General features: G+C 41.4%; 2 protein-coding genes across 2 annotated transcripts; both read left to right on the forward strand.

Moving 5' to 3' along the window:
* The first annotated feature begins 997 nt into the window (after window positions 1-997).
* On the forward strand, window positions 998-2,555 carry LOC142624893 (F-box protein CPR1-like). The gene is made up of 3 exons (XM_075798624.1): window positions 998-1,070; window positions 1,693-1,809; window positions 2,158-2,555. Exons 1-3 carry the CDS (start codon window positions 998-1,000, stop codon window positions 2,553-2,555), a joined length of 588 nt encoding a protein of 195 aa, XP_075654739.1.
* A 2,707-nt stretch (window positions 2,556-5,262) lies between these two features.
* Window positions 5,263-5,940, forward strand: LOC142624894 (uncharacterized). The gene has a single exon (XM_075798625.1). The coding sequence runs from the start codon at window positions 5,263-5,265 to the stop codon at window positions 5,938-5,940; it is 678 nt and encodes a 225-aa protein (XP_075654740.1).
* Window positions 5,941-16,345: the final 10,405 nt, after the last annotated feature.

Consider the following 16,345-nt stretch of genomic DNA (forward strand, 5'->3'; position numbering starts at 1 on the left):
ATTTGAATCTTCAGCACTTGCAACAACTATTGAATCTCCAACACTTGTAGCAGCAGCCCTTGCTTCTCCGGCCCTTGTAGTAGTTTCAGCTACAAAAACAGCACTTGTAGTAGCAGCAATTCCATCTCCAACACTTGCTGTACTTGTAGGTGTCTTCTAACCATTGGTAGACAATGTATCCTACATTAAAAGTTTATAACATACAAAAAAAATATATACATAACCATCAAAATATTAATCCCCCTAAAAATAACATAGAGCACAAAGCTAACCTTGCCTCATTAAGATTCCTGAACCTTCCCCCATGGTGAATCTCAAAATTTAAATCAATAAACTCAACAAAAGCAATACAAAGGATGGGATTGGTGTCAACAACCTTCACACACAAAATGAACTTGTGTGTGAAAATTCCAAGTAAGCCAACACATATTGCAAACTTAAATGCATCTAAAGGAAACCATCTTTAACATGAATAGCTGAAAAAGAAAGAAAAAAATCTAACAAATAAATAATGCCTGAAAATCAAGCACAACCATCAAATACACTAAATCAACTAAACAAAGAAAGAAGCTTCATTTCTCTACTTACAAAACTACATCATACTAACCACTTTTAATATAATCCAAAAGAACAATTTTTTGAAAAAAAAAAAACCTTTTACTGTATTATGAGTGTATCCATCCTCACTGAAGCATTTTATCAAACACTACAAGTTCCCTTTTTACATAAGAATGTATATGTTAATTTTTTTTATTTTTAAAAGGCACATATATAAGCGGAAAAATCCAGAAAATAAAATGAAAAAAAGAGTGAGGATAACCCTTCTTGCAAAGTCAGTAGTCGAAAGCGGTGAGAAAACTTTCGGCGTCATGGTTGGAAACAATAGAGAGACAATTTTGGGTGTTTTCCGTCGAGACAAAGGTCGGCCTCGTCGGAACTGATGATGATCGGCGATGCTAGGTAGTGGCTGTCAAGGTTTGGAATTGATAGAGGGAAGATGGAGGTGATGGTAATTGGTGTGCTACGACGGTGCGAGAGAAACAGAGAGGGCGTTTTCCGACGAGACAAAGGTCAGTCTCGTCGGAACTGATGATGACCGGCAATGCTAGGTTGTAGCTGTCAAGGTTTGGAGTTAAGAAGGGAAGATGGAGGTGCTGGTGACTGATGGAGGTGCTGGTGCGAGAGAAACAGAGAGAGAGAGAGAGAGAGTGCGTGTGAGAAAGATGAAATATTTTGTTTTGGAGAAGAAGAAAAGGAAGAGTGGCGGGATAGTGAAAATTTAGAGGGTATTTGTGTCTTTTTATTTTAAATAACCTGGGTTGCTGAGTTGTAATTTTTAATCCATGTGTCAATTTTGTATTGGTCTTAGAAACACCATATGTGTGCTGAGTTGGAGTTCCAGAAACACTATAGACTTTCTCGACTTAGAGACCTAACATAACAAACGTTGATTACTAATGACATAGAAGTTTGTTTTATCCAAAAAAAAAAAAAAAAGATAGAAGTTTGTGAAACCCTAGCCCCCCAAAAAACCCTATCCTCCATCACATTAATCTCTACCTCAACCGAATTATAGATCCAAGAAGGTATCAAAGTTCCCTAGCCTCCATAAAAGCATAATTCAGCCCTCCCATCAGATATAATATAATAGAACCACAAAGAAAAACCCTAGCTCACTAAACAGCTATCCAGTGTCGCAGCACTTTCCACAAGACCTATTGCTTGATATAGTGCTAAGACTACCAGTCAAGTCTCTACTACGATTCAAGTCTGTAAGAAAATCATGGCGTTGCATGATTACAAGCCAAGGTTTTGTTGAAGCACACCACAAAGAGAGCTAATAAGATCGACCGTGTCACCCTTTTAGAGGTGCACAACTTTCTCCACCTGGCAACCCCTATATCTCTCTCTATACCATTGTTTGTAATGCTTCCAATCATGAAAGTGTAAAGCTTGACTATTGCAAGGATACTTTTAATTTCACATTGAATCGACCATGTAGGGCTAATATATTGGGTTCTTGCAATGGTTTGCTACTTATTAAAGTAAAAGACAGGAAGCATTACTATAATAATGACGATTACTTTCTCTGGAATCCATCTATCAATTAGTACATGAAGATTTGCGGTTTGGAATTAAATCAACATTCTGGTGAAGAGTATGTTCTCTCTGGACTTGGCTACAGATCCACCACTGATAACTACAAGTCAGTAGTTATATCTAAATCTGCTAGTCCACCAGGTTCACCAATAAGTGGTTTTAATTATGAATCTACTAATTTCTCAGTCTGTAATTTCAATCGCAATTCATGGAGACATATGCGTAGAGAATTCCCATATACATTTTTATATAGCAGTATAGGGGTCACAGTGAATGGAGCTCCACATTGGGTTGTATGGTCTGTCCTGCATAATTCATTGGCCTATGTAATCGTTTACTTTGATTTGGGGAAAGAAGAGTTTAGGGAGGTTCCATTGCCAGATTGGTTACCCAAGGCCGAGTATGCTAAAATTGCGTTGGGGTTGGGGATTTTGGATGGCTGCCTTTTGTTGTGAAATTTTAAAGTATCCACAAGTGTACGTATCAAAGTATAGTTTGACAGGAATGAGGTTGAACTCACAGGGACTTGAATGAAAATAGGAAAATTACTCAAATCTTAAATTGGTTTTTTTTTTTTTGTAAAAAAAAAATTTGAATATACTAAGCAAATAATTAAACTAAGTAGTAAAGAGATGTAAACAATCTTGAGAAAGAAATTAAGGTTTTGGAATCTGTCTTGTTAATTCATATTAGCATATATTTATGATCATTAATTTTTCACAACCACTACATGATAATCTAGAAATCAATCTTGCTATCATAGAAAATATTCTCATTAAAATCCTTATTTTAAAAATCTTAAGCATGTTCTTCTTCGCTTCTTAAGTATAAAAATCAAACCATCGTTTGTATCCGTTGACAAACAAATCACAAGAGATATCCAATTTTATAATCAAGAAATAATAAACCTCAATTAATTAAGATAAATCTTAAATCATGAGAAAAACATGATTGAACTCATATCTAGAATCTCATCTTAGTCAATTGATATGAAACAAGAACAATTTAAATCATTAAAGAACAACTATTGTGAAAAATATCAAATCACATAAACAATACTGATAATCCTTAACAATGTTTCATCCTCAACCTTAATTATAAATTTAGCTACTCATAATAACTGAAATAAAATATAAGAATAAAATACTAAACATTAAAATAGACAATTAAAATAGAGAAAGAAATAGTCACAATGCTATCATGGAGAAAAGCTATAGAGAAGCCACATATGGTGTATTGCCTCTTGCTTTAATTTTTTGTTTTGCATTCTAGCCCTAGCACTAGCTTTCGCCTCCTCTGAATTTTGCCCTAAAAAGCCTTTAAATAGGTAAAGGAATCCTATTACAAGTTGAATTCTCGTTTGGAGAAAATCCCAAATTTTTAGGCTTCACTTAATAGATGATTTTGGCCCATTTTATGTCAGAATTCGGACTTTTGGTGAACTACAAAGTTGTATTCCTTTAAGTTAACTTTTCAGCCCAACTTGAATCATCTTGATTGGATGTCTGAGTCGAAAGTTATACAAAAAATACTAACTGATGCGCAAGCTGGAATCATAATCTGAATTGGACTTGGATTTGGTGCAAATTTCATTTGATTCCTTGCTCCAATTGGACTTAAAATTAATTGGGTTGGTCTTCTTTAACTTCATCATGGCCTTGTAAAATTAAAGTCTATTAGTTTTCTTCTTTGCACAAATCTACTTATTTAATTCCGTTCTCCTACAAAATTATATTCATGCAATATAATTTAATTAAGCACAAAATTGATTATTTAGCATTATTCCAAAACCAAATTTAAAATGCATGAATTAACTCAAAATAAGTATGATAATGTTTTCTAACAATGATAAAAATATGCAAAAGTAAGCTATTATCAATGCACATCACCTTTACATAACTCATAAGTGCAATAGAAGGAGATTTGAGACATGGGCAATGAGAGAATATGGGGTGAAGGAATCTTGGTCTAAATTATTCATCATCTCAGAATCATGTGTATCCTTGACTCCAATTTGTTTCACAAGGAATGGTGATGTTATGATGGAGGTAGATGGAGGGAAGTTAGTCATCTTTAATCTTAAAGAAAATACTCTGAGAATCATTCATTGTATGATCACAAGGATAAGGGTTTGAATGTGGTTGCATATGTGGAGAGTTTAATTTTTCCAAAAGCACATGGTGGGTGATAAGGAATTGTTAAATGACACCATGAAGCTGAAGGGTTCATCCCAAAGCTGACAGGTCTATCCCAAAACTGACGGGCGTGACTTGAGATCCTTGGTACCTTTATGTGACGACCATAAGACATAAACAGAATGACAAGTTGATGAATTGAAGCTGACGGGGGCAAGACAAACACTTGACGGGTCCAGTATATACTTTACTTGAGCTCCAAGCATGAATATATAAGGAAATATTTTGTGCCCCATGATAAATCCTAACCAAAAAGACTCCTACAAGGAAAGGATTCCGCAAGATACGCAAATTAAAGAAGATCTCTCCTACAAGGAAAGACTTTTTGGGCCAAGAAATGAAGGCCAACCCTATGCTACTATAAAAACCCTAATACCCTTACAAGCCACAGTATGCTTAATTTACCCTAGCTCTGACACTTTAGAGTAGTGAATAAGAGATTTCTCTAACTTGATCGTCGGAGGGTCTTTGGCCGGTACCACACCGGTACTCTTCGTAGGTTTTTCTTCTTCTCTTTGCGTTGCACAGGTCTCGCTTGGAGTGCGTAAGGACCGTGTGGTTCACTGACGATTTTTAGCATCATCAATTAGGGCCGTCTGTGGGAACTTAGCGACTTGTAAAGCCATAATATCGCTTTCTGGACAAAGAGTTGCATGGTTTTATTTGCTCAATGACGACCACCAACAACGCTTAAGGAAAAGAGCCACGCACAACCGCACTCGAGAAGTAGGTCCAAACTCTAGCCGCCACTGTGGAGCGCCTCAACAAATAGAACCATGATTTGGAGGAGCAGCTACGCCAAAAGAACGCGGGCGCTAACACTCAAGAGGAAGACCTAGAAGGCACCAGCACTGAGAGAAGGAACCAAGAAGGGCCGGAGGGTAGCAATGCACCAAGCAGACCGAAACGATGTGACACGAGCCGGCCATTCATCACTGACACGGTTCGATCTCACATAGTCGCCGAGATGCAGATGATGAAGGAACGGATGGACCTTATGATGAACACCCTTAGAGGACGGGTGTCTAGCGACCTCGATGACTTGGTCCATCGAACTGATTCGCCATTCACAGTGTCTATCACTTCATTCCCCTTTCCATTGAAGTTTCGTATGCCACAGGTGGAAAATTACGACGGATCCAAGGACCCCTTAGATCACTTGGAGTCCTTCAAGACCTTGATGCACCTTCAAGGGGTTTCGGATGAGATCATGTGCAGAGCGTTCCCCACTACGCTGAAAGGACCCGCAATAATTTGGTTCAATAGGTTAACGCCTAACTCCATTAGTACCTTCAAGGAGTTAAGCGCCAGGTTTGCCTCTCACTTTATCGGGGGGCCCAAGTATAAGAAGTCCACAGCATGTCTGATGAACATTAAGCAATGGGAAGACGAGATGCTGAGGTCTTACATAGATCGTTTCACCAAAGAGGCCCTCTTAAGCGATGAAGCTGACGATAAGATACTCGTGGCTGCTTTCATGAATAAGCTACAAAAGGGTAAATTTCTGTTCTCCCTATACAAGAACGACCCAAAAACTATGTCAGATGTGTTGTATTGGACAATCAAGTACATGTATGCAGAAGACGCGTTGTTGGCTCGAGAAGAAAGGCCTAAGAAGAGGGAGAGACAGGAAGACGTACAGTAGGATAAGAGGGTGGAAGATGGCTAGGACAGAAGAATAACGGGATGACAGGTGTCCCAAGCCCCCCGTGGGAAAGTTCACAAGTTTTACCCCGCTGACTGCCCTGATCGACCAGGTCTCAATGTAGATCAAAGACATAAGAGCTCTGACATTTCCTGCAAGTTGAAGGGAGATCCCAATAAGAGGTCTAAAGATAAGTATTGCCGCTTCCACCGTGACCACGGTCATGACACGGCCGAATGCTATTATTTGAAGCAATAAATAGAAGCTCTTATAAGACAAGGAAAGTTGTAGAGGTTCATTAGCACAGAAAGAACGGGTCCGCCACAAGAGCAGATCCCCCGGCGAGAGAATGAGTGTCCTAGGCCGCCCATAAGAGATATAAGAATGATCGTAGGGGGCATTGCGGCCTTTGGTTCATCCAAAAAGGCCCGTAAGACTTGCCTAAGGATGGTTCAAAACGTCCAGCTAACAGGCCTCATACCCAAGATGGCACAGATTGATAATCCTGTCATCGAATTCTCAGAAGAAGAAGCACGATGTCTCTACCACCCGCACGATGATGTGCTCATCGTTAGCATCCGGGTAGGGGACTACAACATACACCGAGTCTTGGTTGACAATGGCGGCTCAGCCGACATCCTGTACTACCCGGCGTTCTAGCAGATGAGAATTGACAGAGAGCAAGTACTTTCGATGAATGCTCTGCTCGTTGGTTTTGGAGGAACAAGGGTATTCCCCCTTGGTGTCGTCACTTTGTCCGTAACGGTAGGCAACTACCCCCAGCAGATCACTAAGAATGTAACGTTCCTTGTGGTTGATTTCTCGTCCGCTCACAATGCCATCATATGACGACCTACCCTCAATTCGTGGAAGGCTATAACCTTGACCTACCATTTAATGATCAAATTCCCTACTGATTATAGAGTAGGAGAATTGTAAGGAGATCAGGTGCCAGCACGCGAATGCTATATAGCTATGATGGAAATGGGCGACCATCTTTAGGCCATGAATATAGAAGAACATCAGGCGGTGGTGGAGCCCATTGAAAGACTTGAGGAGATACGACTTAACGATTCTAGACCCGACCGAATGACTAGGATTGGCACCTTTGCCAGTCTACCTATTCGCCAAGCACTCACAACTTTTCTCTAGGAGAATCAGGATGTCTTAGCCTGGAGTTATGAAGACATGCCTGGGATTGACCCCTCGGTCATAAAACACAGTTTGAATGTGTCGCCTACCTTTCCACCTGCCTAACAGAAGAAGAGATTATTCGCCCAAGAGCGGGACCGGGCTATAGCAGAAGAAGTCCGCAAATTGCAAGACAAAAACTTCATCAAGGAAGTATATTACCCCGATTGACTAGCCAACGTGGTGATGGTCAAGAAAGATAACGGGAAGTGGAGAATGTGCGTAGCTTTTACGGACCTGAACAAAGCATGCCCCAAAGACAATTACCCGCTGCCGCAGATTGATGTTCTCGTAGACTCTATAGCTTGCTACCAGTTGCTAAACTTCATGGACGCTTTCTCTAGCTACAACCAGATCAAGCTAAATGAAGCTGATCAAGAGAAGACTTCGTTTGTCATAAGCCAAAGGTGATTCTGCTACAAAGTGATGTAGTTTGGGCTTAAAAACGCGAGCGCAACGTATCAAAGGCTCATGAACAAGATGTTTACACATCAGATCAGAAGGAACGTCAAAGTCTATGTTGATGACACGCTGGTGAAAATTCAGAGAGAAAGTGATCATTTGAACGACCTTAGGGAAACATTCGACACCCTCTGCTCTTACAACATGAAGCTCAATCCGAGCAAGTATGCGTTCAGCATGACGGTCGAAAAATTCTTGGGATTCATGGTATCATAGAGAGGTATCAAAGTCAACCTCGACAAGGTATGGGCCATTATGGAAATGACACCACCAAGGAACATGAAGGAAGTCTAGAGCCTCAACGGCAAAGTAGCAGCGCTAAATAGTTTTGTATCACTAGCAACGGACAAATGCCTACCTTTCTTCCATACATTGAAGAAGTCTTTTGAGTGGACCGCCGAGTGTCAACAGGCGTTCGAGGATTTAAAAACTTACCTCTCTTCCCCACCATTGCTAAGCCCCTCCAAGCCTGGGGAAGAGCTGTTCCTTTATTTGGCGGTATCCCCTGCTGCCGTTAGTGCGGCCTTGGTCAGGGAGGAAAATAGGGTACAAATGCCCGTGTACTACACCAGTTGAGCACTCCAGGGCGCAGAGGAAAGATACCCACCAATGGAAAAACTTGCCTTTGCTTTAGTTACTGCAGCCCGGAAGTTGAAGCCATACTTCCAAGCGCACATTATCATCGTCCTAATTGACAAGCCTCTACAGCGAGCAATGAGTAGTCCCAAAGCCGCCGGCCGAATGGCACTATGGGCAATTGAATTAAGCGAGTTCGACGTAAAATACCGCCTGCGCACTGCCATAAAAGGGCAGGTAATTGCCGACTTCATCGCGGAGTTCACTAATATGGAAGGCCAGGGGGCAGAAGAACATCGTCAATAGAGCATCCACACGGATGGGTCATCTAACAAGAAGGCTGGAGGAGCCGGTGTAGTGCTCCATTCCCCTGAAGGAGACGAAGTTGAGTGCATGGTTCGCCTCAACTTCCCAGTAACAAACAATGAGGCCGAGTACGAAGCGTTGGTGGCGGGACTAGACCTTGCTAAAGTTGTAGGAGCAACTAGTGTGATTGTACACTGCGATTCTCAGGTGGTCATCAGTTAAATAAATGGCGACTACAAGTGCAAGGGAGAAAGAATGAAGAAGTACCAAGAGCAAGTGCGGTAACGAGCGAGTGAGTTGCACGCCAGGTTCGTTCAAATCCCAAGGGAGGAGAATGAACAAGCTGATCGCCTTACTAAAGCCGCATTAGCAGAACATATGCTTATCTCCGAGAAGGTACTCTTTTTTATTCAGCTTTCACCTTTGATCAATGACATTAATATACCGGAAATAAGCTCGGGAAGCAACAGGACTACGCCGATAGTCTCCTATTTGAAAGATGCAACACTACCTGACGGTAAGGAGGTCGCGAGGAAACTGAAGGTCCAGGCGGCACGATTCGTCATATTAAAAGACGTGCTTTACAAAAGGGTTTTCTCTTGCCCGTATCTAAGATGTTTAAGCCTAGAAAAAGCAGATTATGTCATGAGAGAAGTACACGAAGGGATCTGCGACAACCACTGAGGGTCGCGGTCATGGGTACATAAACTAATTCGGGCTGGATATTACTAGCCCACTATGCAGAAGGATGCCTATACTTATGTCAAAACCTGCGACAAATGTCAAAGGTTTAGTAACATCACCAGACAACCGACGGAAGAACTAACCCCAATGACAGCTCCGTGGCCATTTGCCCAATGGGGACTGGACATCATGGGCCCATTCCCAGTAGTAGTAAGACAGTTGAAATTCCTAATAGTTGGCATAGACTACTTCACCAAATGGGTGGAAGCTGAAGCCCTAACCACCATCACAGAGAAGAACGTATGAGGCTTCGTTCGGAAGAATGTTGTTTATAGGTACGGGATCCCTAGGGTCTTGGTCTCAGATAACGGGAAGTAGTTCGACAATGACTCCTTCAGGGACTTTTGCTTACAGTTAGGAATCAAGAACCACTGTTCCTCCCCTGCCCACCCTTAAGCAAATGGACAAGTTGAGGTCATGAACCGATCCTTGCTTCGAATCATCAAGACTCAGCTCGTGGGGGCAAAAGGTGTATGGCCAAAAGAGTTGCCCAGCGTACTATGGGCGTACAGAACGGCAGCCAGAACCCCCACAGGAGAAACGTCGTTTAGACTGGCATACGGAAGCGAGACAGTCATCCCAGCTAAGGTCGGGCTCACAAGCTACAAGGTGGACAATCACGACGGGAGGAAGAACGATGAGGCCTCATACGTCTACAGCTTTACCTAATTGATAAAGTTAGAGCAACAGTTGAACAGAGACTCACACGATACCAGGACCTCCTGGCCAAGCACTACAACTCCCGGGTTAAACACTGAGATTTCAAGGTGGGAGACCTCGTCTTGAGGAAGGTAATGGGTGTCGCTAGAGACCCCGCACAAGGAAAGCTTAGCCCAAACTGGGAAGGACCATACAGAATCACGTCATGGCTGAGGAAAGGCACCTATCACCTAGAGACACTTGACGGGCAGAAATTGCGCCATCCATGGAACGCCGAGCATTTCAGGATGTACTATCAGTAGAAAACAACATGAAAGACGCTACTCCTCATTTCTAGTTTATTTTCTTTTTGGCATTTCTTTTAGTCGACTCTTATCTGTAGTACTTTCTAAGCCCAAATGGCTGAGTTTTATTCTTTTTGGAACAATTTTCTACTTATATATACACTCACCACAATAAGAGGAGTTATTCAGATATAACCTATGTGCATATTTGCAACTACAAAACTGCAACTTTATTACTAAGTCCACAAAGTGGACGAGCTCATTACTAAATCCACAAAGTGGACGAGCTTATTACTAAGTCCACGAAGTAGATAAATTTATCATAAGTCCACAAAATGGGTGAATTCACAGCTAAGTCAACAAAGTGGACGAGTTTATTATAAGTCCACAAAGTGGGTGAATTCACAACAAAGTCCACAAAGTGGACGAGTTTTGTGCTAAGTCCACAAAGTGGACGAGCTCATTACTGAGTCCACAAAGTGGACAAGTCTTATATTAAGTTCACAGAGTGGATGAGTTTATTAAAAGTCCACAAAGTAGTGGGCGAATTTATAAATCCACAAAGTAGACGAGCTTATTAAGTCCACAAAGTGGATAAATTTATTATAAGTCAACAAAGTGGGTAATTTTACTACTAAGTCCGCAAACATATTACTAAGTGGACGAGCTTATTAATAAGCCCATGACGTGGACGAGGCTAAGTCCACAAGAGGACGAGGCTAACGGGATAGTCCTAATATCCAAAAAATAAATGTACATAATCCTTAAGAAGGACACATTCACATGACAGAAAGCACATCCAATTAAGACACATATACTCGTCAAAAGTGCATAAAGATCAATTAAAGCAATGGATAAAAGGTGTCTACAATAAAAAGCCCAAAAAATAAAAAGGGGCATTAACATCGTCTAGAAAAGGGACAGAGTACATAGTAAGTTATGAAAAATAAAAAAGCTAAGGGTCTTGGACATTTTGGGCTAATGGGTTCTCATCATCTTTGGTAGGAGGATCCTGGACAACTTGAGTGGTAGGATCTTCAACATCTTGAGCTTCATGGGACGAGGTTAAAAGAGCATTAGGCTTCCCCACAACAGGTTGAGCGAGAATGACGCTATCATCCTTTGGATCCCACTCTGACTGGGTAGAGTCGTCTTTCTCCTCAGGGATAGTGTCGCCAGCTGGAGTAGATGGCAGGGGATCATCCATGCTGACCTTGGAAAAACCAAGTTTGGGTAGACAGACTGGGCCTGTTTTAGGCAGTCCTCAAACCCGTCACAATAATAGACATCACAAGGATGAATAAATTCCTGCGAAGCCTTGAACTTTGTCACGGCGTCAGCCCTAGCCATCTCCACCTGCTTATATAGAGCCGTTAGCTCTTTCTCCAAGTTTGCCCTTGCCTTTTCGGCCTTCTCTTTAAGGCTGTCCTCCTCCGTCACCTTCTTGTTTAAGTTTTCCACCTCCTTGTTCCAAGTACGAAGGGCCTCCTTGTACTGTGCTTGCTCGTCGGTTAGGATATCATTACGCTTCCTGAGGCGATGGATCACCCCTTCCTCGGTAGCACACCTTTCCTGGAGGGCCTTCATACGCACCATCGCTTGCAAAATGAGACAACCGTCAGCTAGAAGATTGAGAGTCATAAGGTGTATGCATCTAAGAGAGAGGATGTACCCCAGAAAGGTAAAAAAGACCTGACGACCCTAGGTCCTCGGTCTCTTGATTACCATAAGGATCTAAGGCCGTCTCCTTGATGATTGATTCAACCATCTCGACGATGTAATCCTTATAAGTGAGGAGGCGACGAGTTTCTTGGCTAACGGGGCCAGTTGCCGTCATCAGGCCTTTGCCAACCCCGTGACCTTGCTTGGGAGGTGACGACAACTTCAACCCCCCGTCAGTTGGGAGGGTAGCCTTGCCTTTCTTAGGAGGACGGTCCTCCTTCCCTTCAGCCTTGCATTTAGGCAGCCCCTTCCCAACGACTTTAAGAGCTGACGAGGATGCCACCTCTTTACCCCTCTCCTTTTCCTTCTCTTCTTTTTTGCAGGCAGCAGCTACCCTCACTGAGGCTCTCATTCTAGTTGCCTCCATTTCTGCAAAAGACAACTGATGAAGTTAGATACATAGGTGATATACAAATAACAACAGGCCAAATAGGGATCGAAATACTTATGTCTACGAGAGTAATTGTTTAGTCTACGTGCTATTGGCGTTGGCTTCAGACCAGCACAATAGGTGTGTAGACTATCAAGAGTAATCAGGTCCCTGCACTTCCGTTGCTCAAAAGGAACTTCAAGGACCTGACGGATAAACTCCTCTTGCTCTTCAATTATACGTGGGCAGACACTGGCTGAAAAAGAAGCAGACGACATTATCAAAACTAAAAAGTAGTTAATGATAATGGTAACAATTTCAAGAAAAAGTGAAAGTAGACGGCACTAAACCTGATTCCTTAACTATGCCCCAAGTGTTGTCAAAACCATGTGGCATGGTGACCCACTCTTCTGAACGACATACCCAATTCGTCTCTTGTAGAAAAAAATATCTACTCTTCCACTTCCTATTAGAGTCAGGCATGTCTAACACCAGCCTAAGTGTTTTCTTCCTTGCTGCAAAATGGAAAATTCCTTGTGACGAGATGAAGTGCTGAGGTCGATAGCACCAGAAGAACTCGTCCAATATAAGCTGACAGTTTTTCCCGCTAAGACGACCCTAGAGGATTTTAGCCCCAATGAATATCCTCCAGGCGTTGGGAGCAATCTGACTGACGGATATCCCTAAAAAATTGGCCAACTGACAGTGTAACGACGTCAGCAGCAGCCTCAACCTAACAGCAAAAATGGCATCATACATGCCAACATTTGCAGTTCTCCCTGAGTAACACTTCTCAAACTTCTCGGGGGAGACGGATTGGGATATTTTCAGGGATTTGGTAATGGTCCCTTAAGTCCTTATAGATATTTTGTGTCATTGTTGACATGAAATCGTTGACGGTTCATATTTCGGGCAGGATAAAGGGACGAGTATGGCCATCCTTTGGGCTTCCTGAACTATCTCCCTCAGTAGCCTCCTCGTTACCCTCAATCTCTTCCACGTCACCCTCAACCTCGTTCTCGTCATCTTCCTCTCCCTCTTCTCCCTCACCTACCTCTCCATCATAAATTTCTTCTTCGTTAGGAGAATGGGCTGACGAATCCCTCTCTAACGACCAGGTGAGGCCTTCGGGCTCATGACCTGACTGAAAGACTTTGTCGTAGCCCACTCCCTCACGTTCTGACGACTGCTCACTCATCGCTTCTCTAGACATCTACACCTACAAGCGACGGAGGTATTCTAAGAACCTAAGTTGACGGCCTCTCTAAGAAGTGACGACCAAACTACAAAAACAAAGTGTAAAATGAAATAAAAAAGAGAAGGGAGGGGGGAGACTTATGAAAATTAGTAGATGGTCCCTTGTAGAATGATGGCCTTAGCAAGACAACGGCAGCAAAAGCGACGAGGTCAGTAGGATGACGGAAGAAAAATGACAAGCTCTCTCTCTCTCTCTCTCTCTCGAAACAGCAAGGTTGAAATAAGAAGAATGAGGGGAGGGAGTGAAGGTTATATAGGGTCAAAGGTGCACGGAAGACGAAGCGACACCCTTGTCTAGAATCAAGGCCAACTAGCTTGAGCCACGTGTCTTGACATTTAATGATGGCTGCTTGAGGAATCAATCAATAAATTCTCCTTTCCTTGAAAAACGCACTTGTGATAAACGAACGACAAATCAAACTCCACAATCCCGTCAGCTAAAGCTGACGGGATTATGGAGTAGGGGCAGCTGATAAGGAATTGTTAAATGAAACCATGAAGCTGAATGGTTTATCCCAAAGCTGTCGGGTTCATCCTAAAGCTGACGGGTCCACCCAAAAACTGACAGGCGTGACTCGAGATCCTTGGTACCCCAAAGCTGACGGGTCCACCCCAAAGCTAACGGGTCCACCCCAAAACTGACGGGTGTGACTCGAGATCCTTGGTAACTTTATGTGACGACCAGAAGACATAAACAAAATGACAAGCTGACGACTTGAAGTCGACGGGGGCAAGACAAACTCTTGATGGGTCCAACATATACTTTACTTGAGCTCCACGCATGAATATGTAAGGAAATATCTTGTGCTCCCCACGATAAATCATAACCAAAAAGACTCCTACAAGGAAAGGATTCCGCAAGATACACAAATTAAAGAAGATCTCTCCTACAAGGAAAGATCTTCTGAGCCAAGAAACGAAGGTCAACCCTATGCTATTATAAAAACCCCAATACCCTCACAAGCCACGGTACGCTTAATTCACCCTAACTCTGGCACTTTAGAGTAGTGAACAAGAGATTTCTCTAACTTGACCGTCGGAGGGTCTTTGGCTGGTACCACACCGGTACTCTTTGTAGGTTTTTCTTCTTCCCTTTGTGTTGCACAGGTCTTGCTTGGAGCGCAAGGACCATGTGGCTCACTGACGATTTTCAGCATCATCAGTAGGAATGAAAACAAGAGGAAGCGATTCTAAATAAATATCTAAGGAGTACCTCATGGAAGATTAATCTTCGTTTAAGAAGCTTCTTTATTTACCTACCATTTAATTCTTGTTTTAGACTTAATTTTGTCAGTTGATAGAGTATGATATCATTGATATTGTTTGATTATTTTCCTATCCCATTTTGTGAACACATGGAGTTATAAGGAACAATTAATGCTCAAAGCATCTTTAGGCAAAGAGTTATAAGTAAAACAAAAGGAGCAATGATACCCCTCTGGTAAAAGCCACTCAGTATCACCTTCAATCAAGTATAATTGCACACAAAGTTCTCTCTGTCAAGCGCTTCTATCTAGTGCTTCAAGTATTTGAAGTGACTATCTACATTTCGAAATAAGTAAACAAGAGCAGGTTAATTTGTAGTATATGATTATTGGCAATTTATAAACAATCCTAATTACCACCGCACACTCTTGGTGCGATGGTTACTCTACAAGTATAAGTGCTTGTGGGGTGTGGGGGCAAGAGCCGGGATTCAAGTCTCCAGGAGGGAGTTTCACACACATATACACTTAGATTAGGCTAGAGTAGAATTCTATCTTTGTATAAAAAAAATAAAAATAAATAAACAATCCTCATTTATAGCAGACTTAATTAACATCAGTGAAGTTAGTTTGTTTGATGCTTCCAACCCACAAATTCAATGTTCTTAATTGACTGTGGCATGAGCATTGGGACCAAGTCGTGGGAGTCAAGGATCAAGGCCTTAAACACCCTAGAGCAGCAGCCGGATTTTTTTCATACAATTCAGTATCTGTACTTTCAGTCTTAACTTTATTTTATTTGAGATTTTATTGATGCTTTAGGTGGCTCGTTAATTATAAAGATTGCATTATTTAAATTGGGTAAATGTTTGCTTTAATTACAATCAGTGAAGTTAGCCTGTTTGATGCTTCCAACCCACACATTCAATGCTCTTAATTGACTGTGGCATGAGCATTGGGACCAAGTTGTGGGAGTCGAGGCTAGAGCAGCAACAGGAGTTTTTTCATACAATTCAGTATGTGTACTTTCAGTCTTAACATTATTTTATGTTAGATTTTATTGAAGATTTAGGTGGCTCATTAATTATTAAGACTGCATTATTTAAACTAGGATTTTTTTTTCTTTAATTTGCATATTATTTATTATACCAAATATTAAAAAACACTCGGGCTAGACTCAAAGAAACGGGATTGAAGTGAACCTAGAACTTGCACTAATTAATGAAAATAGTGAATTCTTATGAGTTTAACTTATATAATATAGTTTTTTTAATAAATAAAAATCCGTTATTTTACTCTGATCTGATCTGATCTCATCCTTTTATTTTTTATTTTCAAAAAGAAAGAGAAGGATAATTTTACCTAAGAAAGAAATCCTAATAAAAACCCATTTAGTACCATACTTATTAAATTTCATGTTAAATTGAAATAGAGAAAACGATAACATTAAAGTTCAACTTAATTTTTTCACTAGAAGGAAAAATAAAAAAGGAGAAAACAAGAGTAATTCTTAGATACTCTCAGAGGACTATAAATGGTATTCCCTCCTCTCACATTCATGGTGGGGTTTACTAATTAAATTCTTGGAAGGGTCTACTATAAATGTGAATGGAGAGAACACAATTTTG

Source organism: Castanea sativa, chromosome 2, assembly GCF_040712315.1.
Source record: "Castanea sativa cultivar Marrone di Chiusa Pesio chromosome 2, ASM4071231v1".
NCBI lineage: Eukaryota > Viridiplantae > Streptophyta > Magnoliopsida > Fagales > Fagaceae > Castanea > Castanea sativa.